The sequence below is a fragment of the Pocillopora verrucosa genome, chromosome 2 (assembly GCF_036669915.1).
Source record: "Pocillopora verrucosa isolate sample1 chromosome 2, ASM3666991v2, whole genome shotgun sequence".
Classification (NCBI taxonomy): Eukaryota; Metazoa; Cnidaria; class Anthozoa; order Scleractinia; family Pocilloporidae; genus Pocillopora; species Pocillopora verrucosa.
The window spans coordinates 18,588,269-18,609,876 of NC_089313.1; the positions used below are offsets into that span (position 1 = coordinate 18,588,269).

General features: G+C 37.2%; 3 protein-coding genes across 5 annotated transcripts; 1 reads left to right on the top strand and 2 right to left on the bottom strand.

Moving 5' to 3' along the window:
- Nucleotides 1-1,792: 1,792 nt before the first annotated feature.
- LOC131790610 (uncharacterized) lies at nt 1,793-8,464 on the bottom strand. Of its 2 annotated transcripts, none has more exons than XM_066162541.1 (5): nt 8,178-8,464; nt 4,921-4,977; nt 4,353-4,527; nt 3,495-3,628; nt 1,793-2,930 (listed from the first exon to the last, which is right to left on the bottom strand). In XM_066162541.1, exons 1-5 carry the CDS (start codon nt 8,328-8,330, stop codon nt 2,742-2,744), a joined length of 708 nt encoding a protein of 235 aa, XP_066018638.1. In that variant the 5' UTR covers nt 8,331-8,464; the 3' UTR covers nt 1,793-2,741. The 2 variants fall into 2 exon arrangements, with proteins under 2 accessions (XP_066018638.1, XP_058963821.2); XM_059107838.2 differs by having other exon boundaries at nt 1,793-2,933; nt 8,178-8,459.
- A 1,050-nt stretch (nt 8,465-9,514) lies between these two features.
- On the top strand, nt 9,515-16,981 carry LOC131790757 (septin-2-like). 2 transcript variants are annotated; one of them, XM_059108027.2, is made up of 12 exons: nt 9,515-9,657; nt 11,781-11,883; nt 12,581-12,667; nt 13,102-13,225; nt 13,735-13,869; nt 13,976-14,093; nt 14,331-14,432; nt 14,939-15,035; nt 15,141-15,189; nt 15,478-15,606; nt 15,701-15,764; nt 16,053-16,981. In XM_059108027.2, the coding sequence occupies exons 2-12, from the start codon at nt 11,793-11,795 to the stop codon at nt 16,110-16,112; spliced, it is 1,056 nt and encodes a 351-aa protein (XP_058964010.1). In that variant the 5' UTR covers nt 9,515-9,657; nt 11,781-11,792; the 3' UTR covers nt 16,113-16,981. The 2 variants fall into 2 exon arrangements, with proteins under 2 accessions (XP_058964010.1, XP_066018234.1); XM_066162137.1 differs by lacking the exon at nt 9,515-9,657 and adding an exon at nt 11,461-11,539.
- Nucleotides 16,982-17,687: 706 nt separating this feature from the next.
- LOC131790758 (uncharacterized) lies at nt 17,688-20,080 on the bottom strand. Its single transcript, XM_059108028.2, has 2 exons — nt 19,525-20,080; nt 17,688-18,396 (listed from the first exon to the last, which is right to left on the bottom strand). Exons 1-2 carry the CDS (start codon nt 19,739-19,741, stop codon nt 18,149-18,151), a joined length of 465 nt encoding a protein of 154 aa, XP_058964011.2. The 5' UTR covers nt 19,742-20,080; the 3' UTR covers nt 17,688-18,148.
- Nucleotides 20,081-21,608: the final 1,528 nt, after the last annotated feature.

Genomic DNA, 21,608 nt, shown 5'->3' on the forward strand with positions numbered 1-21,608 from the left:
TCTCTGAGAAATATTTCTTTCAGAGTTACCAGGTCGGCCTGGCCAAATTAGGTTAAATAACCGACGCGCCAATGGAACTTTTCACCGCCGTGTGTAAATTAACTCGGCATGTCAAAGTCCCACAGGGCACAAGAAGAATGAGAAGGAGTTTTGTTGGTCGCATTCCGGACAGACCGTCCTTTGAGTGCGCCGCTCTTCGATGAGTGTTACAGCAGACAGATAATTTAAAAGTGCCGCCCCCATGATAAGCGCTGTATCTAAAGAATACGACACCTGTTAAACAAGTAGCCTGATGAGCGCGAGATTTCAATTGCAGATGGTTAACGAGGGTGACGCCCAAATCAACAAATGCGCATAGAAATGGAAGCGAATAATCTAATTATTTTAATGAAGATCTATTATTCACCCAAAACTGAACAACAAGGCAGGCTCTTGTTTTCACTCTATTTTGTTTCCAACTGCACACTGTTAGCTACTCACTCACTTTCTACCACACAACAGAGAGGGCTAGGGCGAGTCACGTAGTCAATCACGTTGCAGCGCTTGAAGTGAATCGTTGGTAAATTTGTACCAATAGAGGATATTACGGTCTGAGGTATTTATTTTCGGAATTTCAGCAACATGCAGGTTTCTTGTAAAAGCTAAGAGCTTCATCGGAACAACCGTAAGCCAGGGCAAAGCACAAGCTTTTATCTCCCAACCAAACTAAGCAGTTATGAGAAAGTTCTAGGTTTCACTGCAGGAATTTAGTCATTATCATCTTTAGCCAGATGTTGATTAATCAATTAACGCCGCCCTTGAATACGCACTACATTCGAATTGCCAAATAAATTTAGTAAAAACATTTAAGATTTAGTTATTCTAGCAGGTGTTTGATCTTCCTTCTTCTATACAAATAGCAAAATGGGATCAAAATTTTAGTTAGAAGAAATGGCCTCTTAATATTAAAATTCAAATATTCCGGCGTCTTCACGTTAGTGATAAACTGGTTTTCTTCTACCACACTGAGCATGCGTTCTACAATAAAAGACTTGCTTTAAATTTATACTCCATCGTCTGAGTGGGCCGTGTTATTCAGAATTTGCAAAAATGTCACACAAGTGTTCAGATATTTGGTTCCAGCGAATAATTTGGAAATCAAATATTAGATTCATCAGGTTTGTTACTCTATTGTAGAATGTAAAAAGAATACTGACTGAACGTAAGCGCATTCCGTGTTTCCGCTAATTACTAGTGGTGTTTTGAAAGTTTTCTTAAGACTGTAGGCGGGAAGAATTAGAGAACCCTGGGAAGCATCGAGAGGAACGATGATTCGTGAGATGTAGGTAAATGCGTGAGCAGTTTAGGTCAGTTTTTGTTTGTCTTCTCTCAACAAAATAACTTGCTACACTTCTTTGTGTGTCCTGCATGGATGCTTGTCAATTGTTAAAAAAATTGCGCATGTTTTTATGGATGGATCTCTCACAACGATTTTGAAAGGTAGACTAAGCATAAATGTCTGCTTTCTGCGTAACTCTAAAGACTTATATGCGATGATATGATATGATAATACCAAATTGACAGTGATGCATTCAACAACCAAGCGATCGATACATTCGACGTTAGTCACTCAGAAATGAGATATTTAGTGGAGTTTCTGATAAGAATTCGTATCAAGCACGCACAAGTAGCTTTCTTAATGCGGCGCTTCGAACCACTTGATGAACCAACCTCTTTCCCACGCATTCTGGCTGCATTTTAAGCACTTTACAAACCAGGTGATGGATTTACTTATGGCGCCACAAATCACGACATCAGTGAAATGTTTTTAATCCAACAACAAAATGGCAACCTCGTGAAGCTGCCTGAAATACAAAAAATACCAATCGAGCGATGGCATGGAACGGATAACGTATAAGTTGTAAAATAGCTACAACAACTACCTCAAGCTAACTAACATAACAATGGTTTTTGTAAATACCAGTAAACAAGGAATTCACCATCTCCCATAGCACTTGTATCTATATTTTACTTAAACGATCTTAAAAAACAAAGGGTACTTCAAATGAATGTTGTGAAAGTAAGCAGAGGCGCACCAACTGAAACTCAAAGGTAACGCCAACGACCTATTTTGCGTCCAATCATAACCATTACAATTTCCTCAAATGTGATTAGTGCATCACTGCTTCATTTTTCACTAATCATTCTGAACAGATGTAATCGGACAGTGTAATCAGACAGTTGGCTGTAATCGGACAGTTGAAGCAGCCAATCATACTATATCCACTCAGCTAGATCCACCAATCACAGAATTGAGCACAATAACCATAGAAACAACCACTCATCCAAAGAAAAACAAGACAATTTCCAAAATGGAGAATATTTAACCAAAGACATTGTCTCCACTGGAGATATTTGTTTTAGGCGTATTTGTTTTTTCGGAAATTGAAATGGTTATGATTAATTGGTAACAGGATTTCTTGTCGTCCAATTCTGTCAGTAATCATACTCGACTCCCGCTTCGCGGTCGTCCGATTTTGTTAATCACTCGTATGATTACAGACCGAGTTGGACTCCTCTCGGTCCTATTATCATTATTGATTGGTCAACAAGGTGACAGGAATGTTACAGACCAATTAAAAAAAAACATAACGAAGACAACTGGAATTCTGGATTAGTTTTTACACAGTCAATCGAAGAAATTATCATATAAAAATAGTTAAACTAAAACAGCTATGGGATGCGAACTCAACACTTGATGTTTATTGCTTTGGTGGCAACCCATAGTCAGGTGGGGGACCCCCGGCACCGGCTGGTGGCTGCATCACCACCTGTTGTTGGCCTGGGTATGGCTGCTGAGCAGGATAGCCCTGAGCAGGATAGCCCTGAGCTGTGGTTTGCTGTATCACCATAGGATACCCAGTAGGTTGCTGCATCACTACCACGTTGGGCTGCTGTGAAAACGAATTCGTGCATCAGTCAAGAACTTACGGCCTCAGTAAGCTTCGAATGAAATACTTGGGCACGGAGGGGGGGTGGGCGGGCGTTTTTGACAAGAAAAGTAGTCTTTTTCAATCATGACACCCTGGCATGCCCTCGAGCCCTCATATGAGAGGAGAGCACTAGATCGGAAACACTGTACATAGAGGGTGATAATTTTATTTTTCTTCACTTCTTCGGAAGCGGGGATGAAGCTATTTTCAAATTGAACCATTTTTCTTTTTCTTTGGCTGTGCAATGTGGATGCATCGTTACGCCTACAGTTTCTTTTGGACGAATAGTTTTTGATTTTTCTATTTGTTCAACACTAGTGGAAACTGAACTGAGAAATGCCCGGCATGGAAACTAATGAAGTCCGGGTATCGAGTATCTTCTCCGTAAACGATGTTAACTTCCTTGTCGGTGAGAAAATACTGCCCTGACCTCTTCCCTTCCCTTGCTACAAACACTCGTAACCCGAAAATTACTATTATGATAGGATTCCGTAACATTCATTTCAAGATTACGTGACTTACAGCTGGCCTAGCACAGCATGTTCCCATGCAACCAATAATTGAACCAGACAGGGTCAGGATGGCAGAAAAGGCACTCATAATCAGAATTGCTAGGAAGCAGCTCTCGATGACTCTGATGTCATCGCAGTTGTGCACTGTGAAAGGAAAAATGATGGATTTCATGAGCAGACAATGTCTCTGTATCCTACAAACTACAGTCGACACCCGTTATTGAGGATACTCTCGGGGGAAGATTTAGTGTCCGTAATAGCGAAAGTTCGTAATAGCGGGGTTCGAGAGGAAAGAAAAATAACAACATATGAAATAATATGTTACTACGCAAACATAAAGTTTCTAACGTGGCCTCACAAGCCAGAAAAATATCCGGCCGCAAGCAGGAAATTCTCACGCTCGCACGTAATTGAAGAAAGGCTTTCACTCCTGTATCGTAATGTCGCTTTGTATTATGTGAGTCAGGATTTCGGACGAAATACTCAAGTGTCCGCTATAGCAAGAAATAAATCAAGTGAAGTGTGGCGCTGGGGGGGCATGGAGGTATCCCCATTTCCGTAAGAGCGGTAGTCTGTACATCACATAATAACGGGAGTTTGTTTTATTCATCTCCCTATTCGTTTCGCCGGGGGACTGGCTCTTGTTCGCAATGGCGGGGTGTTTGTAATAGCGATGTTTCCGTAAGGCGAGAGTCGAATGTATATGCTATCGTTCTTTTAAATCATGTAAAAAACGAATAGAAACACTAGCAGTCGCAACTGCGGTTGGAACAGTCGAGGCAAAAGTAGCAACAACACATGCAAAAAAACACTTTTTCATAATCTTTGACTGCACGACCGACAATCCATCTTTGCTCCACAGACTTACCTGGCCATGGCTCATCCTTTTCGGTTTGACAATGGCATGTGCTTCCTCTTTGAAAGCAGTTCGTCTCAACCACCTTCCTTATGAAGTGCCAGATCACCCAGGCGATGAAGGCGATGATGATCTGGACAAGGCACACAATAAACCAAAGGATGTTCATCACCAAGAAAAACACCATCTGGAAGGCATAAAATCACCGTAAAAATCAAGTTATCGCCTCAATGTTGTGCACTGTCTTTGCTTTCTTTTCTGAGATGGGGAAGAATGAAGGGGGTGGGAAACTTCGACCAACACTCGCGCCACTCACTTCAGGCCTGGGGGATTAGTTAAGGGAAGTCATGGATGGGCTTTTCACGTTGTTGCCTCGTTAGTGGAAAAGAATTATTTTCACCATACCTACCCACTTTGAGAGAGATGCAAGACCCTTAAGACCACACCCTGTTTTGCGGCATAGTCCCCCTATCCCACCCGCGACTCCTAGGTCTAGGGGAATGTATAAATGACAATGCGGAGGTGACAGTGTGTAATGAAAACGTGAGCATATTTACGCATCTAATGTTTTTCTACTTACCGCTGTTTTATTTTTCCTCAACCAAACGAGAATTCCGAGACCACAAATAACGGCAAGCTATGCAGTCAGAGAAAAATACGTCAAAATTAACCTATGCAGCAAAATACATCGGAAAACACAAAGGTACAAGGTAACTAATTACTGATCTGATCAACTGAAAAACGGATCAGACGAACCGGTGAACTTAAGAACTAATGAAAGTGTGAACGAAGTGTTTTTTTCTTGTCTGTTTGGAGCTATTTTTTTGATCCTAACCTTGTGAATGTTTCATTTCAGGGCCAGACGCCTTCGTGCGCTAGTCGGCTCCTTGTGACATGTAGTTGTCACTTGAAAATCGACAACTGCGATTAACGACCAATTGAATGTCCCCCTGAATTCTTCCTTGGTAGGTAGAAAAGTCCGGAGTCCAGTCGCCGCGACGGATTTTGAAAAATCGATCACTGTTGACTGGGGGCTTTTCTTCGTACCGGTAGTCTACTGATCTGAGGAAGATCCTGAAACTGGTTTAAACTTAAGCTTTTCAAAAATTATTCTTTGCCCCATTAGGCCGCGTCGATTTTTTCGTCGACCGCTGAGCGGTTTCCTTACCTCTGAAGTCAATATCTAGTTGATAAATTTTTCTCCTGCTCGCCGAGGCCAACACCACAACTCTTTCAAAACTCATTACTTTATACTACACTTGTGGCGATTGTGACTCCACTTTTTACGTAACTTTGAATAAAACAAACGAACCCCTCGGAGAAGACGACATTTTGTATCTTTATTACTTTGTTATTCCTTGCATAATATTAACTCGCCAAAAGTAATTAAAAACACAAACGAAACAATGGAAACAGATATTGCTGTTTGTTGAAAATAACCTCTGAAGTCAATATCTAGTTGATAAATTTTGCTCCTGCTCGCCGAGGCCAACACCACAACTCTTTCAAAACTCATTACTTTATACTACACTTGTGGCGATTGTGACTCCACTTTTTACGTAACTTTGAATAAAACAAACGAACCCCTGGGAGAAGACATTTTGTATTTTTAACTTTTAACATTTTTAACTCGCCAAAAGTAATTAAAAACACAAACGAAACAATGGAAACGTCGACCGCTGAGCGGTTTCCTTACCTCTGAAGTCAATATCTAGTTGATAAATTTTTCTCCTGCTCGCCGAGGCCAACACCACAACTCTTTCAAAACTCATTACTATATACTACACTTGTGGCGATTGTGACTCCACTTTTTACGTAACTTTGAATAAAACAAACGAACCCCTCGGAGAAGACGACATTTTATATCTTTATTACTTTGTTATTCCTTGCATAATATTAACTCGCCAAAAGTAATTAAAAACACAAACGAAACAATGGAAAAGATATTGCTGTTCGTTGAAAATTTCCCCCACTGTAGCACTGCCTCTTATGACAGCATAAAGCACAAATTTTGCCATGAAACAAAACTGAGAATAACCTTTCTTGTCAGACCATGTAATGCATTTGAACAGAAGAACGTTACCAGGTGCTCTCCAGGTTTAAATTTAAAAAAAAACCGCTTTTCAAAGAGGATTTAATTCCTCGTGAGCAAAATATGTCAAAGAAGAAGCTCATTTTTGTCCGTAGAAGGAAATCTAGTTTAACACAGTCTTAATTAAGTGTACAAGAAGGCGAGAATTAACTCGACGTGTTATGTATAAACTAGGTTTATCCTCTCAGCTTTGCCAATTCGACTGCGACGGGTTGTTTACAGCCTATATAATTACTCGGGTTCCCAAGTCTATCAATTTATACAAGATTTACATAAGCTGGTAAAAATTAAATTTGACATAAGCGGAAAAAGGCATCAAGTTGCCTTCATTTTAATTTCTGATGTAGAGGTGAACTTGAAATTTCAGCAACGGTGAGTAAGTTACTGTTGTCAAGATTGAAGAGCTCACGTAAAAAGTGAAATTCGAAACGAGTTCGCTGTGCCATACATCAGTGCCATAGTATGCCATACTAGGTGACATTTTTTTTTTCACCAATTGCTTGAGGTAATTATCAACATGGAATGACTGACGTTTATGATTACAGATGTGATTACAGCCAGATGAATCGTACAGAGCCGCAAAATAGCGCAAAGTAATGAAAAACGATGCGGCATGGATGTTTAACCGCGTTTTTTAAGCCTTTTAAGATGTTTTGAGCTAAGTCACGCAGAGCCTGACTCGTAACTTGTCGTAATGTCTAATGTTTTACGACGCAAAGCTGGATTGCGTCTGTTTTCAGGATGTCAATCATTTTTTCATGCATTAATTCCGTGCAAAACTCATCATGTGATCCACTTTTTTTGCGCTAGGAAATAAATTACTTGTAACGATTGTTACGGTGCGTCAATATTTATTTTGGTCTAGCTTTTCGAGACACAAAAAATAACAATAATGCCGATCTTTCAGTTATGATAGTAAAACAAAATCCTAACCCCTCACACTCGTCTTAGAAGTTTGGTGGAAAGGAAAATTTGCTCAAAATAAATTTTGACTTCGCTGATTCATGAATATGAAAGCGATTGCTAATTCAATCAGTGGCGCAATTGGAAATTCAAATCTTCCCTTGTTTAAATTTTATTTCGAATGTTTCGACCGGCTGCGACTTGCCATTGCATCATTCAGTACTCCATAATTTACCGAGACAGTTGCTCTGGCTGTGTGACTAAATTGTTTTTTTTTTCGATTGATCATACTTTCTTCTAAGCGTTGGACAAACCAAGGAAGCATTTAATAATCATGATTTCAAAGGCTGTTAACCTCTAAGTCACTGTTGTAAAAATAGACATCAGTGAGGACTATCAAAGGCAAGGTGTTTCAAAAGACTTCTAAGCCGTTATTGTATCGCAATCAATTCCTCGGTTGGGGTTGGCTCTGAGCGGTATGAAGACAATTACACGATGACTTTCGATTTGCTAAGACTACCACATCATATTTCGAGGTTTCACTCGGTTTTAAAACAACATTGGATATTGATTTTAGTTTAGAAATAAGGTCGAGGAAATGCGAGTGAGACGGACCAAAGTGGTCGGGTATTTTGAAGTTTAGCCGGAACGAAAACACCTGAACTGCAAAGCGGTTAACGAACGGGTTGATTGAAAGGTCCTGAAGCTGCTAAATTCACGCCTATCGTTTTCTGAATAGGTTTCGTTGAAAGGAATGCTGTTCAAAAATAATCAGCAAGGGTCACTATTTGGCTTATATCTTTAAAATCAACGCTTAACATGATATACGAAGAGTTATTTACCCCGATTCCAGACCACAGACCAGAACCTTCGGGTCCACCCTTGCTCAAGTAGATAAATCCACATATTAGCTGAATAAACGCTGATATTCCAACCAGAACGGAAATTATTCCTGCTGCCTTCGCCTTTCCTTCTTCGACAAGATCACCGTTCATTGCTGAAAATTTTCAATTAAGCACCTTTACAACAGCGAAACTTTTCAAGCAGCGACAGTGGGCCTCGTCGTGTTCGTCACACCTCGTCACAAGTACAAAGAAATATTTGTTTTTTGCGATGCGATTTGCATGTAACCATGTCAACTTTTTATTTAGAAATCATTTGCCGCATGCAAATATTGGTATCAAATTACGTAAAGGGTCCTGCAATGTGAACGCCTGCCAAGAACCCGTGCACATCTATTTTAATTTCTTCTTGAAAGCAAGATATGCAAATTTTCGCTTCGTTTACCACACTGAAAGTAAAATAACCCGCAATTTTCCGTCTCCTATATGGATCCAAATGTTATCAAATTTCTTACTCGACCTTTACATTATTCTAAACATCTGCTTTACCCTTACAAAAAATAATAACCAGAGGAACATCTTTAACGATAACCGTTCTCAGAAAACTATGAATTTTAGATGTTCTTGTTAAGAAAGTCATCAACACCTGCTACACATTTTCCGTATCAATTATTTATCCAGCCATTCTAGTGAGGGCCTACAAGCTAAATTGTTTTCTAATACTTGCGCGAAACCCAGAACTTTCGCTCTGACGAAGGGCTAACGCTCGGAACTTCAGCTTCGAAACTCTTCATGGTGGCCAATTTACGTTATCAACTCAGTTGATAATACTAAATTACCCTGTTATATTTTCCTTCTAACGCAGCACCACAGTTTCTTCAGAAACTTACCCCCTTTATTTATTTTTTTTTGTGTCCGTCCGTTTTTACAATCAAATTTATTTTTGGTGATCCGTCATCTAAGATAAGAAGCTCATTTGAAGCAGATGACTAAGTAGTCACATTGATTTAGTATGGCTTATCTCTCGGATCTGCGCATCATGAAGGAGAGAGCCGCTGTCAGCACATCCTCTGGTGACTACTGAAGAAATGTAAAATGGTTTCCGTGCTTACATCAGGCCATGTAAACACGGAAACCATTTTACATTTCTTTTATAAAATAACTAATGAAAGGGGAACGAAAACCGTGTTTACATACACTCATGTAAAATGGTTTTATGGCCAATCAGAGCGCGCGTACTATTGGCCAAGAAATAAGATGTCAGTGTTGAATGTGAACGAAACCATTTTAGCTTGGATCGTATCCCTCGCAGTTTCCGCGCGTGGTCATCACGAAGTATCGCCTCGCTAGGAACTGTGGGAATCTTCGTTGTCAAAGGTGAATGGGAAATCCACACATGAAGTCATCCTATTAGTCTTGAATTGGCCTCACCTGAGTGAAAACCGTCACGTACAAAGTCCTACCTTCTGTTGAGCATAAGGTAAGAAAATGAAGCAATGTACTTTGATCAGAATCATAAGATATATTCCTTCTTGATAGACTGCACGAAAACATTTTCGAATGAGTGCGCACAACATGCATCGATCGCGCGCGGGAAATCTGAAAACTGGAATAATTTCAATCGAAACTAGCTAACGCGATTTCTTGTTTAAGGGGTTGTTTTAAATTGGTTTTATTGACTCATAATTGTGAAGGAATGGGCAGATCGCTCTCCTTAACGGTTTGAATTATCTGATTCAAGAATCCTGTCTGACTACAATTGCAGTTGATATTTATATTTCATATCATTGAAGTTTGTGATTTCGTGTTTTCTTGTCCTTCATGCTTCTGGCACTAAATTTGCAGATTAAGGAGTATTGATGATATGAAATGGATACAGTCGGCGGTTTGTTTTACATGTAATGGATCTCGACTGATTTGACCGAGTTGCTCTTTAGAATTAACACGATGCAAAGCTGTCATCTCACATGTACTGTGTCATTACCAAATCAAACTTTAAACCGACCCCCGCTGTCGTTATCTGTCTAAATGAACTTAAATTGAAATTTTGAAACGTCTTTTTCTAAAATCTATCAGGGAAAATGCTCTCTTAGTTTGAAAATGGGCTGAATGCAGCAATTGATAATTGATCATATTTTACATGGTTCTTTCTATGATTTCAACTTATTTGCAGTTCTAAAATCCAGTATACATTAAATAATTAATTATTGTTTTATGATTATTGAATAATGATTTTTTCAGCGGATAAAGCTATTTTTTGAGGTATGTTTGGACAATTTAACCATAATTTTGGTCGAAAATCTGTTACTTTTTATCTTGAATTCATTACAATATTCATAATTTGTGAACAATATTGATATACAGGAATATTGCATTTTTGGTATTGAGAACACTTTATGATGTATTTATTTATCAACAATATGAAATATTAGTGAAAAACTTTGGGAAATGTTACAAAAAATTTAGGTCACATGTCATTGTTAACAAACATGAAAAACAGCTAAAGGTTATGGGGCTTAGGTGTAGGTTTCCTTTGCAAGAATAGAAGTGAACATCAAGAACTGAAGTGACATCATGGACTGCAACATGACTCAATAATGATATTGGCATGAGAAGTTTATTTAATGGTTTTCATTGATTGTAAATCTTTCCACCAAGCTATTTTAATAATTCATGCCCAACCTTATTTATTTCCTCTGAAAGTAGACTAATGTAACTGAGATTACTTTAGTTTTGTCAATCTATTTGTGAAAAAAAAAGGATTCTGTAAATTGTTTGCATGGAGAGCTGTTTGTTCATAATAAGATTTTCCATTTTTTTTTTTCAATGTACTGGTAAACATTTTTTTGATATTGCCTTGATATTACTAAATTTCAAGATAACATTCAAAGTTTTGAATTCAAAAATATATTTTGACACAATTTCTATGTATCAAAGATAAAGGGACATAAGGTTAGTTTTGTAGATTTTGCATCAATTACTTGATTACTGTTTTTAAATTAGGTAGGTCTATCAACGTTAAAACCATTCCTCTTTATGAATTTTGAGAGTATTATTTTTTTAGCTTATTGTATTCTTGAAAAAAGGTAATTCAGTTTCTTATTGTACTTTCTAAGATGGCTCCTGTTTTTTACATGTTTACACAAAAGAACACAGAGATTCAATCTTCAAGAATGTTGACCTTTTGGAAGGTTACACCTTAAGATGACCATTTCAATTTATATAATCTATTGAGACCAACATAAACAAACTCAACAGATTAAGTTATCATATGACCTGTATCTTATTGGTTGTGTTCAACACCTCACTTCTCGAGCTTGTCTTCTATTAGGGAAAATTTTTACTTGATAGACTAATTCATGGTATGATCTCAGCCTTATTATGTCAGTAGCCTCATTTTTTTAATGAATTTTTACAGTTAAGTATTATTTATGCTGTTTAGAGGAACAAATTAGAATTTGTTTCTATTGTGCAATTTTCAAAATGAAGAATCGATTCATTCATTTCCTGTTTATTGACATTTACATGTAGGCCTTTCCAATTTGAAGCAATTATTGTTGGCAATCTTTATTTCATTTATATTTTCATGTTTCTTTTCTAAAGGAATTTAAAGCCATGGCCAACTATGTAGGTTTTGCTAATTTACCAAATCAAGTCCATAGAAAATCCGTCAAGAAAGGGTTTGAGTTCACTTTGATGGTTGTGGGTAAGCACCTTCACTTGTTCTCTTCTAATAATGTTAACCTGTTGAATGAATAGGATTTTTTCATTTCTCCTAAACTGATACAAGTTTCATTATTCAATCCTTATAGAAGCTTTTAAAGGATTGCTTAAATTTTATCTTTGGGTCTCTGATGAACCAAATTGAAATTTTTGAACTACTGGAATTTTTGTGGGCATTTTCAGTTTTGTTGACCTCAGTGGACAAGTTTCAATTTGTTGCCAAAAAATTGGCATAAGGAAATAAATGAACAACATTCAGCAAATTAACAAAGATGAATCTTTTGTTAGAAGGAAATTATTGGGGTTAATTTATATGTCATACGTAGAAAATACCCTACAAACAAAGTGTGGGATTAGAGACTGATGGCAAATGTGATATGATGAAAGTGATGTGTAATTGTTACATACTTGTGAGTAGTTATTCATTCATTTTTCATACAAATTCTGTCCCTGTATATGCACAGTCTGAGTGGGAGCCGATGTTGCAGGCAGGATAAATAACTGGTTGAGTTTCCTATGCCTGCAACATATATAGTATGTTGGAATAAATACAACAGCTTCAGAGTAGTTTATTTCCGATATGATTTTCATGGAAATAAATGTTATAAACCTGGTGCTAAAATCTTAGGGTCCATTCTACCCCTTTGATAATTGTTTAATTTGTTACCCTCGCATTACAGGTGAATCAGGGCTGGGGAAGTCAACACTCGTCAACAGTTTGTTTTTAACAGACCTTTATGCTGACAGGAAACTACCCAAAGCTGCTGGTGAGGCCTGTGTGACCTAAATTTTTAATTTTATACTATTTTTTTTCAAAATCTTTGGGCCTTCTCAAGAAAATTTAGTTTTCACATATTATTGACTGGCCTGACTCTAAAACCTGATATAATATCTATCATGCATGCACAATGATTGGTCAATCTAGCAAGCTGTATTTCTCTTTATGGCCCTCTAAATTAAAAAGTTTGTTTTAATTGAAATCTTCTTCCTCCATTTGAACTCAGATAAATGATAAATATCTTATTAACCTCAATTTCTTGGTCTGTTCTGTAAATTATGGAACCTAACTTTTTCCACTTGGATTTATGGCCAGTACGCTTCACACTTCAACCATAGATCCCAGGGGGGAAAAACTTGAACTGTAACTTACAGTACTGACCTCAAAGTCGGTTTTTAAGAGATACATGTATTAAATTTGCAGATTGTGTAAAAAGAACAGTGAAGATTGAGACGTCAACCGTTGAAATCGAAGAAAGAGGGGTGAAGTTACGTCTGACTGTTGTAGACACTCCTGGATATGGGGATGGCATGGACAATAAAGACAGGTTACATTTTGTTTACAAACTTACACTTCACAACAGCTACCTTAGGAAAGTGCTATTATGGAGAGATGGCTGTAATAGGGAAGGAGAGATGTAAATAATTTACAATTATTGTCATCAGTCTTTTTCAGATGTTCATTTTTATTTGAAAATATGCTTTTTGTGACAATCAAATATGGGACACAATCAAGATAATTATATCAATGAAAAGACTGTTGAGGTATGCAAAAGGGTCATAGGGATTAAGTAACAAAGGAGGTGACTGTTTGTACTCATGTAGGTTTAATATTTGTGAAATATGTTTATGTAGTTTGGAATTAAAATAATCAAGAGTTATTACTGCTTAATGCAAACAAGCAGACCAAAAGACAGTGAAAATGGGCCTGACTCTAAGTGTTTGAAACTCTGTGCAGCTATGTTCATTATCTGACCACTCTGTGTTTTTAAAAGTAGAATTATTCTAACCTATTAGATATTTAAACAGAGTTACAAGTAACTTTTTTCTTTATCAGTTTCAAACCCATTCTGGATTATGTTAAAGAACAGTTTGAAAGTTACCTTAAAGATGAATCAGGACTGAATCGCCGGCACATTGTGGACACAAGAGTACACTGCTGTTTTTACTTTATAGCTCCAACAGGACATGGGTTTGTTATGTTTTTAGCTACCAGTTTTTAAGAGGAATAAAAAAACATTTTTGTAGCTATTTTGTCAACTTGAGTATTCTGAGTTTCATGGTGAATTTGGTTTCAGACTCAAGCCTCTTGATATTGAGTTCATGAAGCAGCTTCATGACAAAGTTAACATTGTTCCTGTTATTGGAAAGGCTGACACTCTCACTCCAGCTGAACTGAACAGCATGAAACGAAGGGTAGGTTCAAGGTCCAGCAAGTTTAGGGACAATAAATGATCAACTGCTAATATTACTATTGCGAGTGCACTGTAACTACTTGTGTAAATATAATTATGTGTAAATATAGGACTCTAGTGAAGAGGAGTGACTGACAGAGAAGTTGACTGTTCTGTTACCTTTGACTGTTTTCACATTTAGACTTCTTAATTGTAATTTTTACTCTCATTACCTTTTATGAAATTTTCTTCCATTTAGGTTTTAGATGAAATTGAGGAACAAGGTATCACAATTTATGAGCTCCCAGACTGTGAAAGTGATGAAGATGAAGAATACGTAGAGCAAACAAAACAACTTAAGGTGATGAATTTAGATAAATTCAGCATAATTTGTAGAACAGTTTGGCATCCTCTCTGTAAGGTAAGGTTCCATGGGTGAGGGAATCACACAACTCCCCCAACCTGACACAAGTGCATGACCATGAGGGTAGTCTAAGGGTGTACACACGACCCCCCTTCCTGATCAAACTAATGTGAAAATTGTCCATATTTAAACAATTGGCATTCCCTAAAATGCCAGTAAGATGTTTGTAGAGGACCTCCCTTCTAAGGCCTAACTAAATTCCAGTGGCCAACAAGAGAAGTAGATTGGCCAGGGACAAACTATTCTACAGATAAGGCTCCAAGAACCACTCTGTCGAAACTTTAAGCTTGACCTCTTTAGTGTGTCGTTTGCTGATTGTCACTTAGAGGCTATGGATTAAACACACAAACATTTTTACATTTCAGAACATTATACCTGACATGCAGCTAAAGAAAGCTTGTTTTTAATAGTCATGATTACATTTCTGCTTTTTTAATTATCAGGCTAGCATGCCATTTGCTGTGGTAGGAAGTAATACTTTGATAGAGGTGTGTGGCAAGAAGGTTCGAGGACGGCTTTACCCTTGGGGAGTGGTTGAAGGTAGGACATGTTAGTGATATGAGTGTAGTCAAGTACCAAAGTGCTTATAGGTATTAATATGAAAGCTTTCATTGCTGACAGAGTGTTTTTTCCCTTTTTTTTCAGTTGAAAACCCAAAGCACTGTGACTTTGTGAAGTTACGCACTATGCTTGTGTAAGTGTCTCTCAAACTTTTTTCTTTAAATGTCATTTGGTAAACAGTCAAACAAACATACACTGTTAGCTGACAATTCCTTTAAAAATATGTCTCCCTTTACAAGCCTTAAGATTAAACTCAGGTAACTGTTTGATGGACCAGCTTCCCATGGGGGGGGAGGGGCAGGGTTAAAGGGGGAAGGATCGGGGGAGTGAGTAGGGACAATCATAGTAACTCCATGCTAGGCTCTAGCAGGATGGACAACCTGGGTCTTAAGCTGATCCTACAATTGATCTTTTCTCACAGAACTCACATGCAGGACCTTAAGGAAGTGACACAGGAAAGTCATTATGAGAACTTCCGAGCAGCTCAGTTGTCAGGTGAAACTGAGCTCTCAAATGGGAATGTTGAAGATGCTCCAAGGAATGGCAAAAGGTGCATTGACATGTTTGAAATGTGATGTTATGTGTCACTTTGTTAAAAAGTGCAATCATTCTAAACAAATGCTTTTTAATTGTCTTGACTTCAGAGCTCGTAACATCACAAGTGCCATGATGGAGAAAGACCGTGCTTTGATGGAGAAAGAGGAGGAGGTAAGTAATTAGCCAAGAGAGACAAAAAAAGTGGCAAACATGTCTTGATTAAGTGATTGACCTACTGAATGACTCTGATTGTATTGTCTGCCTGTCTGTATGTCTGTCTGTTGGTTTTTTGATTGAATGAATTGACTTATTAATTGATTGACTGATGGATTGATTCACCAGCTAACTACTTTCTTGACTGACTTATTGACTGACTGTCTGACACAGTGGCTGATGGATGAATATATTCAGTTATTAAGCAAAGGAAGTGACAAACTTGATTGAATGATTGATTTTCAGCTTCGGCGAATGCAAGAGATGATTGCAAAGATGCAGCAACAGATGAAAAGCCAGAGCTAGTGGGCCAAAATGATTCAGCACAATTGTGGAATGACTCCCCAGTGATCAACTTTATTGAGCAGAAACAAGAAAGTAATTGTATGGTAGTCTCATGGTGACTTCTTTTGGATAAGATGGGGCTAGCTATAATCTAGCTATTTGACAATTGCAACATGGACAAAGAAACAAATTAGGTTACATTGTTGGGAATTATTTAATGCTACTAGTTAAGATGTTTTTACTAAATTCATAGAATGAAGATACTGTAACTTTTAGCCCCCTTTTCTAAAGTGCAATATTAAAATCTGATATTTTTACTGAAATATTCATTGTTACCACTGTTTTTTTTTTTATGCATAATATTCCTTTTTTAATTGTTATCATTTTCAAACAGTGGGAAGCATTTATACTGTCATATTTTATTGATAAATTTCTATCACTGCATATGTGATGTTTTTATTTTACTGATTTCTTTTGAAGTAGAATTTTATGAAGGGTTTCATTGAATTTTTATTTTAACACAATATGTCTGCCGGAGAAGCACAGGAGAGTTCCATTACTAATTTTATTTGTTATTTTTGCAATTTTTATGGAGTATTCCATGGTAGATAGTATTATTAAACAGCTGTTAACTTTTACACAAGCCTAATGAAAAACTGATGTATTAAAAATTTCTAGTAATATATTTATTAGCGGTTTAAAGTGTATCGTTAGATGTAGTTCTTTATGGCAATGGTTCATGCTTAAAAAAAATATTTTATCAAGTGAAAGTTGAAGTACTTTAGTGCTTGTTTATAATATTGAAGCCCGATTTCTAACAATTTTTACGTAGATAGCGTAAGTAGAATTTACAATGAAATATTTCAATAAATAAAAAAACTTTCATTCAGTGTTTGTTTCCTGTATTTACGACTGAGATAAATTGCAAGCTACGAACATACTAGCAAAAAACATCATACAGATTCTGGGATTTCCGGTAGAGGAATCAAATTTTGTAAACCATTAAACAAGACTTTAAGTCTTGTTAAATAGTTTACAAGTTTTAATGTATGGAAAAAGTAATTTATGTAAGGTAATTTATGTAAAATTATTTTTAAGTCTGAAATCGTCGGAAAAAGTGCTTCATTGAAGAAATGTAAAATGGTTTCCGTGTTTACATAGCCTGATGTAAACACGCGGGAGGTTGGGAGAACACGAGATAAGCGTAGGAAACCACGACGCGAAGCTTATTTGGTGTAGAAGACACAGTATAAGTCAAAATAGAATTTCATCACAACCGGAAATAAGAAAACAATGAAAACAATAGTGTGACGTATACTGTGTCTTCTACGCCAAGTAAGAGCCTATAATGGTAACTTTCCGCGGCATTATATCACTGTGCAACTACCTAGTACACTCTGTGTCATTAGGGTTTTTCCTCTTAACACAAATCTTATTTCATTTGCCTTTTGCACCATAGTCTACACGCAAGAAGAGCGAGAAAAGGAAATAGAGGATGAATTTCCCCGAATAAAGTGATTTTTTTATATGTAATGTATTTATTTGTGCTTTGATATTTCTCTGATGAATTTAATTTGAAGAGACATTCAAGAAGCGTTCAGATTCTACGCGTTTCTTTTTTTGAAAATTACTCAATAAACAACATAATTTTTTACAGATATTTTCTTTCTGTTACTTCGTATTGCTGAATAATTGCCTGATAAAAATCTTTTTACAAGTCTTATTTGTACAGCAAAACCCAACAGGACTTCTAAAATCAAGAAAGATTTTAAATTTTTTTTTTATCAATATTCCCCAAGTACAACTACGAACTCCAATTTTCTGGAAGAACATATCCATAGTTGAATTGCATCAAATATTTTTGCTTGTGCGCCATTGATTTAGGACGTGTCTCGTGACCAAATATTGTAGAACCACGTCATTCCTCATAGAGGAATAATGTTTAGCTTAAACACATATTATATATATATTGGGTGATTTCTAATGGCTGCCGATGTTAATCTTGAAATCGCCCTCAAGCAAAAATGCGATCAGGCTTCTACACATCTTCCAGCTAATTAATCCATAGGTATATAGGAACCTAGAACGAAGAGACAGAGCACATAACAGTTGAATAAAAGTCCACAAAGTGACTCTTTGGTTTTCGTGTTATCTTCAGAATCATTGTGAGTTTTTTCTCGTGTGGTCCCAAGCGCCAAATGCGTCAAGCATCGCCTACATTCCAAACCACTTTGTGTCTGTGTGGAAACTAGGTCTTTGGATCTCTGTGAGTGTGCAGAAGGAAAATCTGCCATTGACATCATCCCTGTTGGGTGAAAGAACTCTGCTCAATGAATTTATTTAAAATATGTGTTCTTTAGCGACCAATCTCTTTTCATTTTGTTTACATGTAAATGCACCTTGTACATGACCATCGACGCAGAAATTGACGAAATTTCGGGAACAAAATGTTGAGAATATCATGGCTAAGGCTGAGATTTTCTTTCAGCTTTTGTGTGTTGATGGAAGATAAATACCAAGAACATCACCCAAGGTGTATTTAGGCTTAACTGATTTACAAGATAGGCAACCGCGATGTAGCTATTAATCTATTTACTGCTAATACATTGCGTGACAAAGACACCCACGCATTATGTGACAATTATGTACAACGTGTCAAATCAAAAGGAAGTGAATCGTATCTCAGTTTGGCTGTTACTCTTTTACAAACTATGCGTGCTTCAGCGGGTAAACTTATTTCCTTCCTTGGCTTTGATCCACCATTCACTTTTTAGAGTGTGTGGTCGGATAGCCATCTTTATTAAAAAATTACTTAGAACATACTACCAACTTTTATCTATTTGAATTCAGTAAACAATAATTCTCTGTCAGGTTCTGAACCCTTGGTTGAAGTGTATAACTGGTTTAGACATCTGTTTATCCCGGCAGAGGAAACGACCACAGATTCCTGTTTAATTCTTTCATGGACAATTTAGTACCGAAGATCCAAGTAAATATAAAAAATTCTGTAGCCCTCTATTGTTCCCATGACCCGTTTCCGTCAAGGCTTTTAAACTATTAAAACCAGCCCAATGTGCCAATAAGAGTAAAGCCGATACAAAGGAGCGATGTGCAAAAAAATAACTAACGATTAGATATACCATAGAATAAATATATATCTCATCAGGTCACTGGTATATAACAACAACCGCCTATCGGTGGACTGTTTCTCCTTTCCTCCCTTCTATTTTATTTCCTCATAACAAAAGTACACAAAAAAGTGAAAGCTTGATCTTAACTTAAATATTTATGATTAGACTGACGGAGAATGTTAGAGACAACGTGTGCGAAATAGTGTAACACCAAAAGTATAATCTGTAAGAATGATGAGCAAAAATGATCTTCCACCAGGCTCATAGACGTAACTAAAAAGACTTCGATCTGATCACTTTACCTGTAATTGCGAGTTCATTCCTATGCAAGCCCTCTCCGGGGTTATTAATTTCCTTTTTCTGGAATCCTGTATCAGTAACCTTGTTCGTGTTATGATAAAGTGTTCTTGAATTCGTTGAGGTAGTGAACTTATTTTTACCCTGCATCACAGACAAGTATCTTTGTTTGTTCATTTTCAAAATCGCTTCGCGTAATAACGTCCAGTTCTTGGTAGCCATGGTTCCAATGAAATCTTGAAAATAATGACTTATTTCCTCTTGCTTTCTGTTCCTTGATCTCAAAACAGTTGGCTGAGGACGAGTAATGAATTGTCAAGACCACAACTGGTTGTCGAAGTCGACCTCAGTCGCTGCAAACGAAAGGCGAATAAGTTGAGTAATAAACTTGCTATCCTATACTCTGCTACATCGGATTATATGACGTCACAGTCGTGTCGTAACTCACGTTTTTGCCCGGGGTTGCCAATCACTTATCAATCAATTGATTTGTCTTGGTGCTGATTTTCAAACATTTCAACAAAGAACACTTGACTTCGCCAGTCGCCAACTTTGAACCCTTAACGTGGCCTGCCTAGGCAAACCTATTTATCAGACAAGTGTATACACTACTGATTACGCCGATAGGTAGTTGTAATGTCTGAACCCATCCTATTCCACGGTGTCATATTTATTGGTTTGTTTTCATTTAAAATTCTGAGATTGTTTCAATAAAATTTTGGTTGTAAAAATAAAACTTCGTGAAAGTCTGAGTCTTCCTTCCTGGTCTGCGTTCATTTTATGAATTTGAACGAATTGAGTATGATAAGGATTATTTAAAAAATAGAATATTGAGTGAATTATTAGTTTTCGCCCTTCGTTATCTGTATCATGCTTGTGTTTCTAAAAGCCAAACGGATAACACGTCGGGTTACATTACAAAATAAGTTACGCTTGACTTCGCAAGTCAAAGGAATTTTTCGGGAAAAAAATTTTCCATGTGATTTTTCACGATTTCAGCCCATTTCTTCTCAAAGAGAACGCTTTCGCAATCTCTCCACCGTTTCCTGGCTAAAAAACGTTTGAAGCTTTCACTTTTTTTCACTTATGAGCTCAAAGTGAATATTTAGAAAGATGTATGTAAGAACAAAACGTAAAATGTGTTATGTGCGTACTTTTTTCTTCCCTTTGAGTTCGTCTCCGTCAAACAGGAACTCAACTGGATGGATAAATGGAAAGGTTTCAAAGTACTTGTTATAGTTATTATTTTGATGCCCAGTTGGATTTAATTTGTTCAGCCCGCGCCTCCAGTATGCCTCCAACAGTACGAAACGTGACGTAGTGACCATGACCAGACAGAAAAGTGTGACTTATTTTCTACTGTGTTACATAGAAGTCGTACATGACCGGACATAATCAAATTTACGGATTTTTTTTCCAGAAATTCTAGGTTCTACGAAAAAATCTCCCAAGTGTGATGCTATTTTTGATACATAACTTTTCATTACCAGTGTATTAAATCAAATTTGCTAAGTCACTTTGTTCTCAGGCATCACATCACGTATTCTAACATCATCCTTGTGCGTCACGTATCCCTTAGTCGCTCACGAAGAAGAGGGTGAAACCAAACTAGTCACGTTTAAATTTGAATCAACTATATGTTTTTGTAATCTTTGTCAGGCAGATGTCACGTCACATGAAAATCAGTTTAAATCTAGACTTTCTGACGTATCTTGGTGAAGAGCCCAGTATTAGTGCAGGCCTATTGACCTGCTTCACCTTGAGTAAGACAACGATGTGTTATAGCTATAGGAACTGTAAACACAAAATAGTTTCCTTGACCGGAATATAATTGATGACCTAATAAATGCACCCCTGATTCCAAAACCGTCCATCTGGCGGAAATAAGTGTGAGTACTTAGAACACCCAGTGTTCACGTTTTCCTTAGTTCTAAAGAACTTTACGATACGTCGGGCTAATAGCTACCCGCAAGTTTAGGTTCTGATGCGTTCCTCTGAACCTAAACCTGATTTGCACCTGCTCAGTTACACGGTTATAGTCAATCGGGCCGAAAAGGGTCCATCTGTAGAATAATACCAAAATTCGTTT

Bases quoted from the DNA above. Each gene is read 5' to 3' on its own strand.
- LOC131790758 (XM_059108028.2), bottom strand. From the start codon at position 19,741: ATGGCTACCAAGAACTGGACGTTATTACGCGAAGCGATTTTGAAAATG. The intron at 18,397-19,524 runs GTAAAGTGATCA...TTCACCCAACAG, and splicing joins GAATGAACTCGCAATTACAG to GGATGATGTCAATGGCAGAT.
- LOC131790757 (XM_066162137.1), top strand. The intron at 14,094-14,330 runs GTAGGTTCAAGG...TCTTCCATTTAG, and splicing joins TGAACAGCATGAAACGAAGG to GTTTTAGATGAAATTGAGGA. The intron at 15,190-15,477 runs GTAAGTGTCTCT...CTTTTCTCACAG, and splicing joins AAGTTACGCACTATGCTTGT to AACTCACATGCAGGACCTTA.
- LOC131790610 (XM_059107838.2), bottom strand. From the start codon at position 8,330: ATGAACGGTGATCTTGTCGAAGAAGGAAAGGCGAAGGCAGCAGGAATA. The intron at 4,528-4,920 runs GTAAGTAGAAAA...TATGCCTTCCAG, and splicing joins TGAGGAAAAATAAAACAGCG to ATGGTGTTTTTCTTGGTGAT. The intron at 3,629-4,352 runs GTAAGTCTGTGG...TTCCTTTCACAG, and splicing joins AAAGGATGAGCCATGGCCAG to TGCACAACTGCGATGACATC.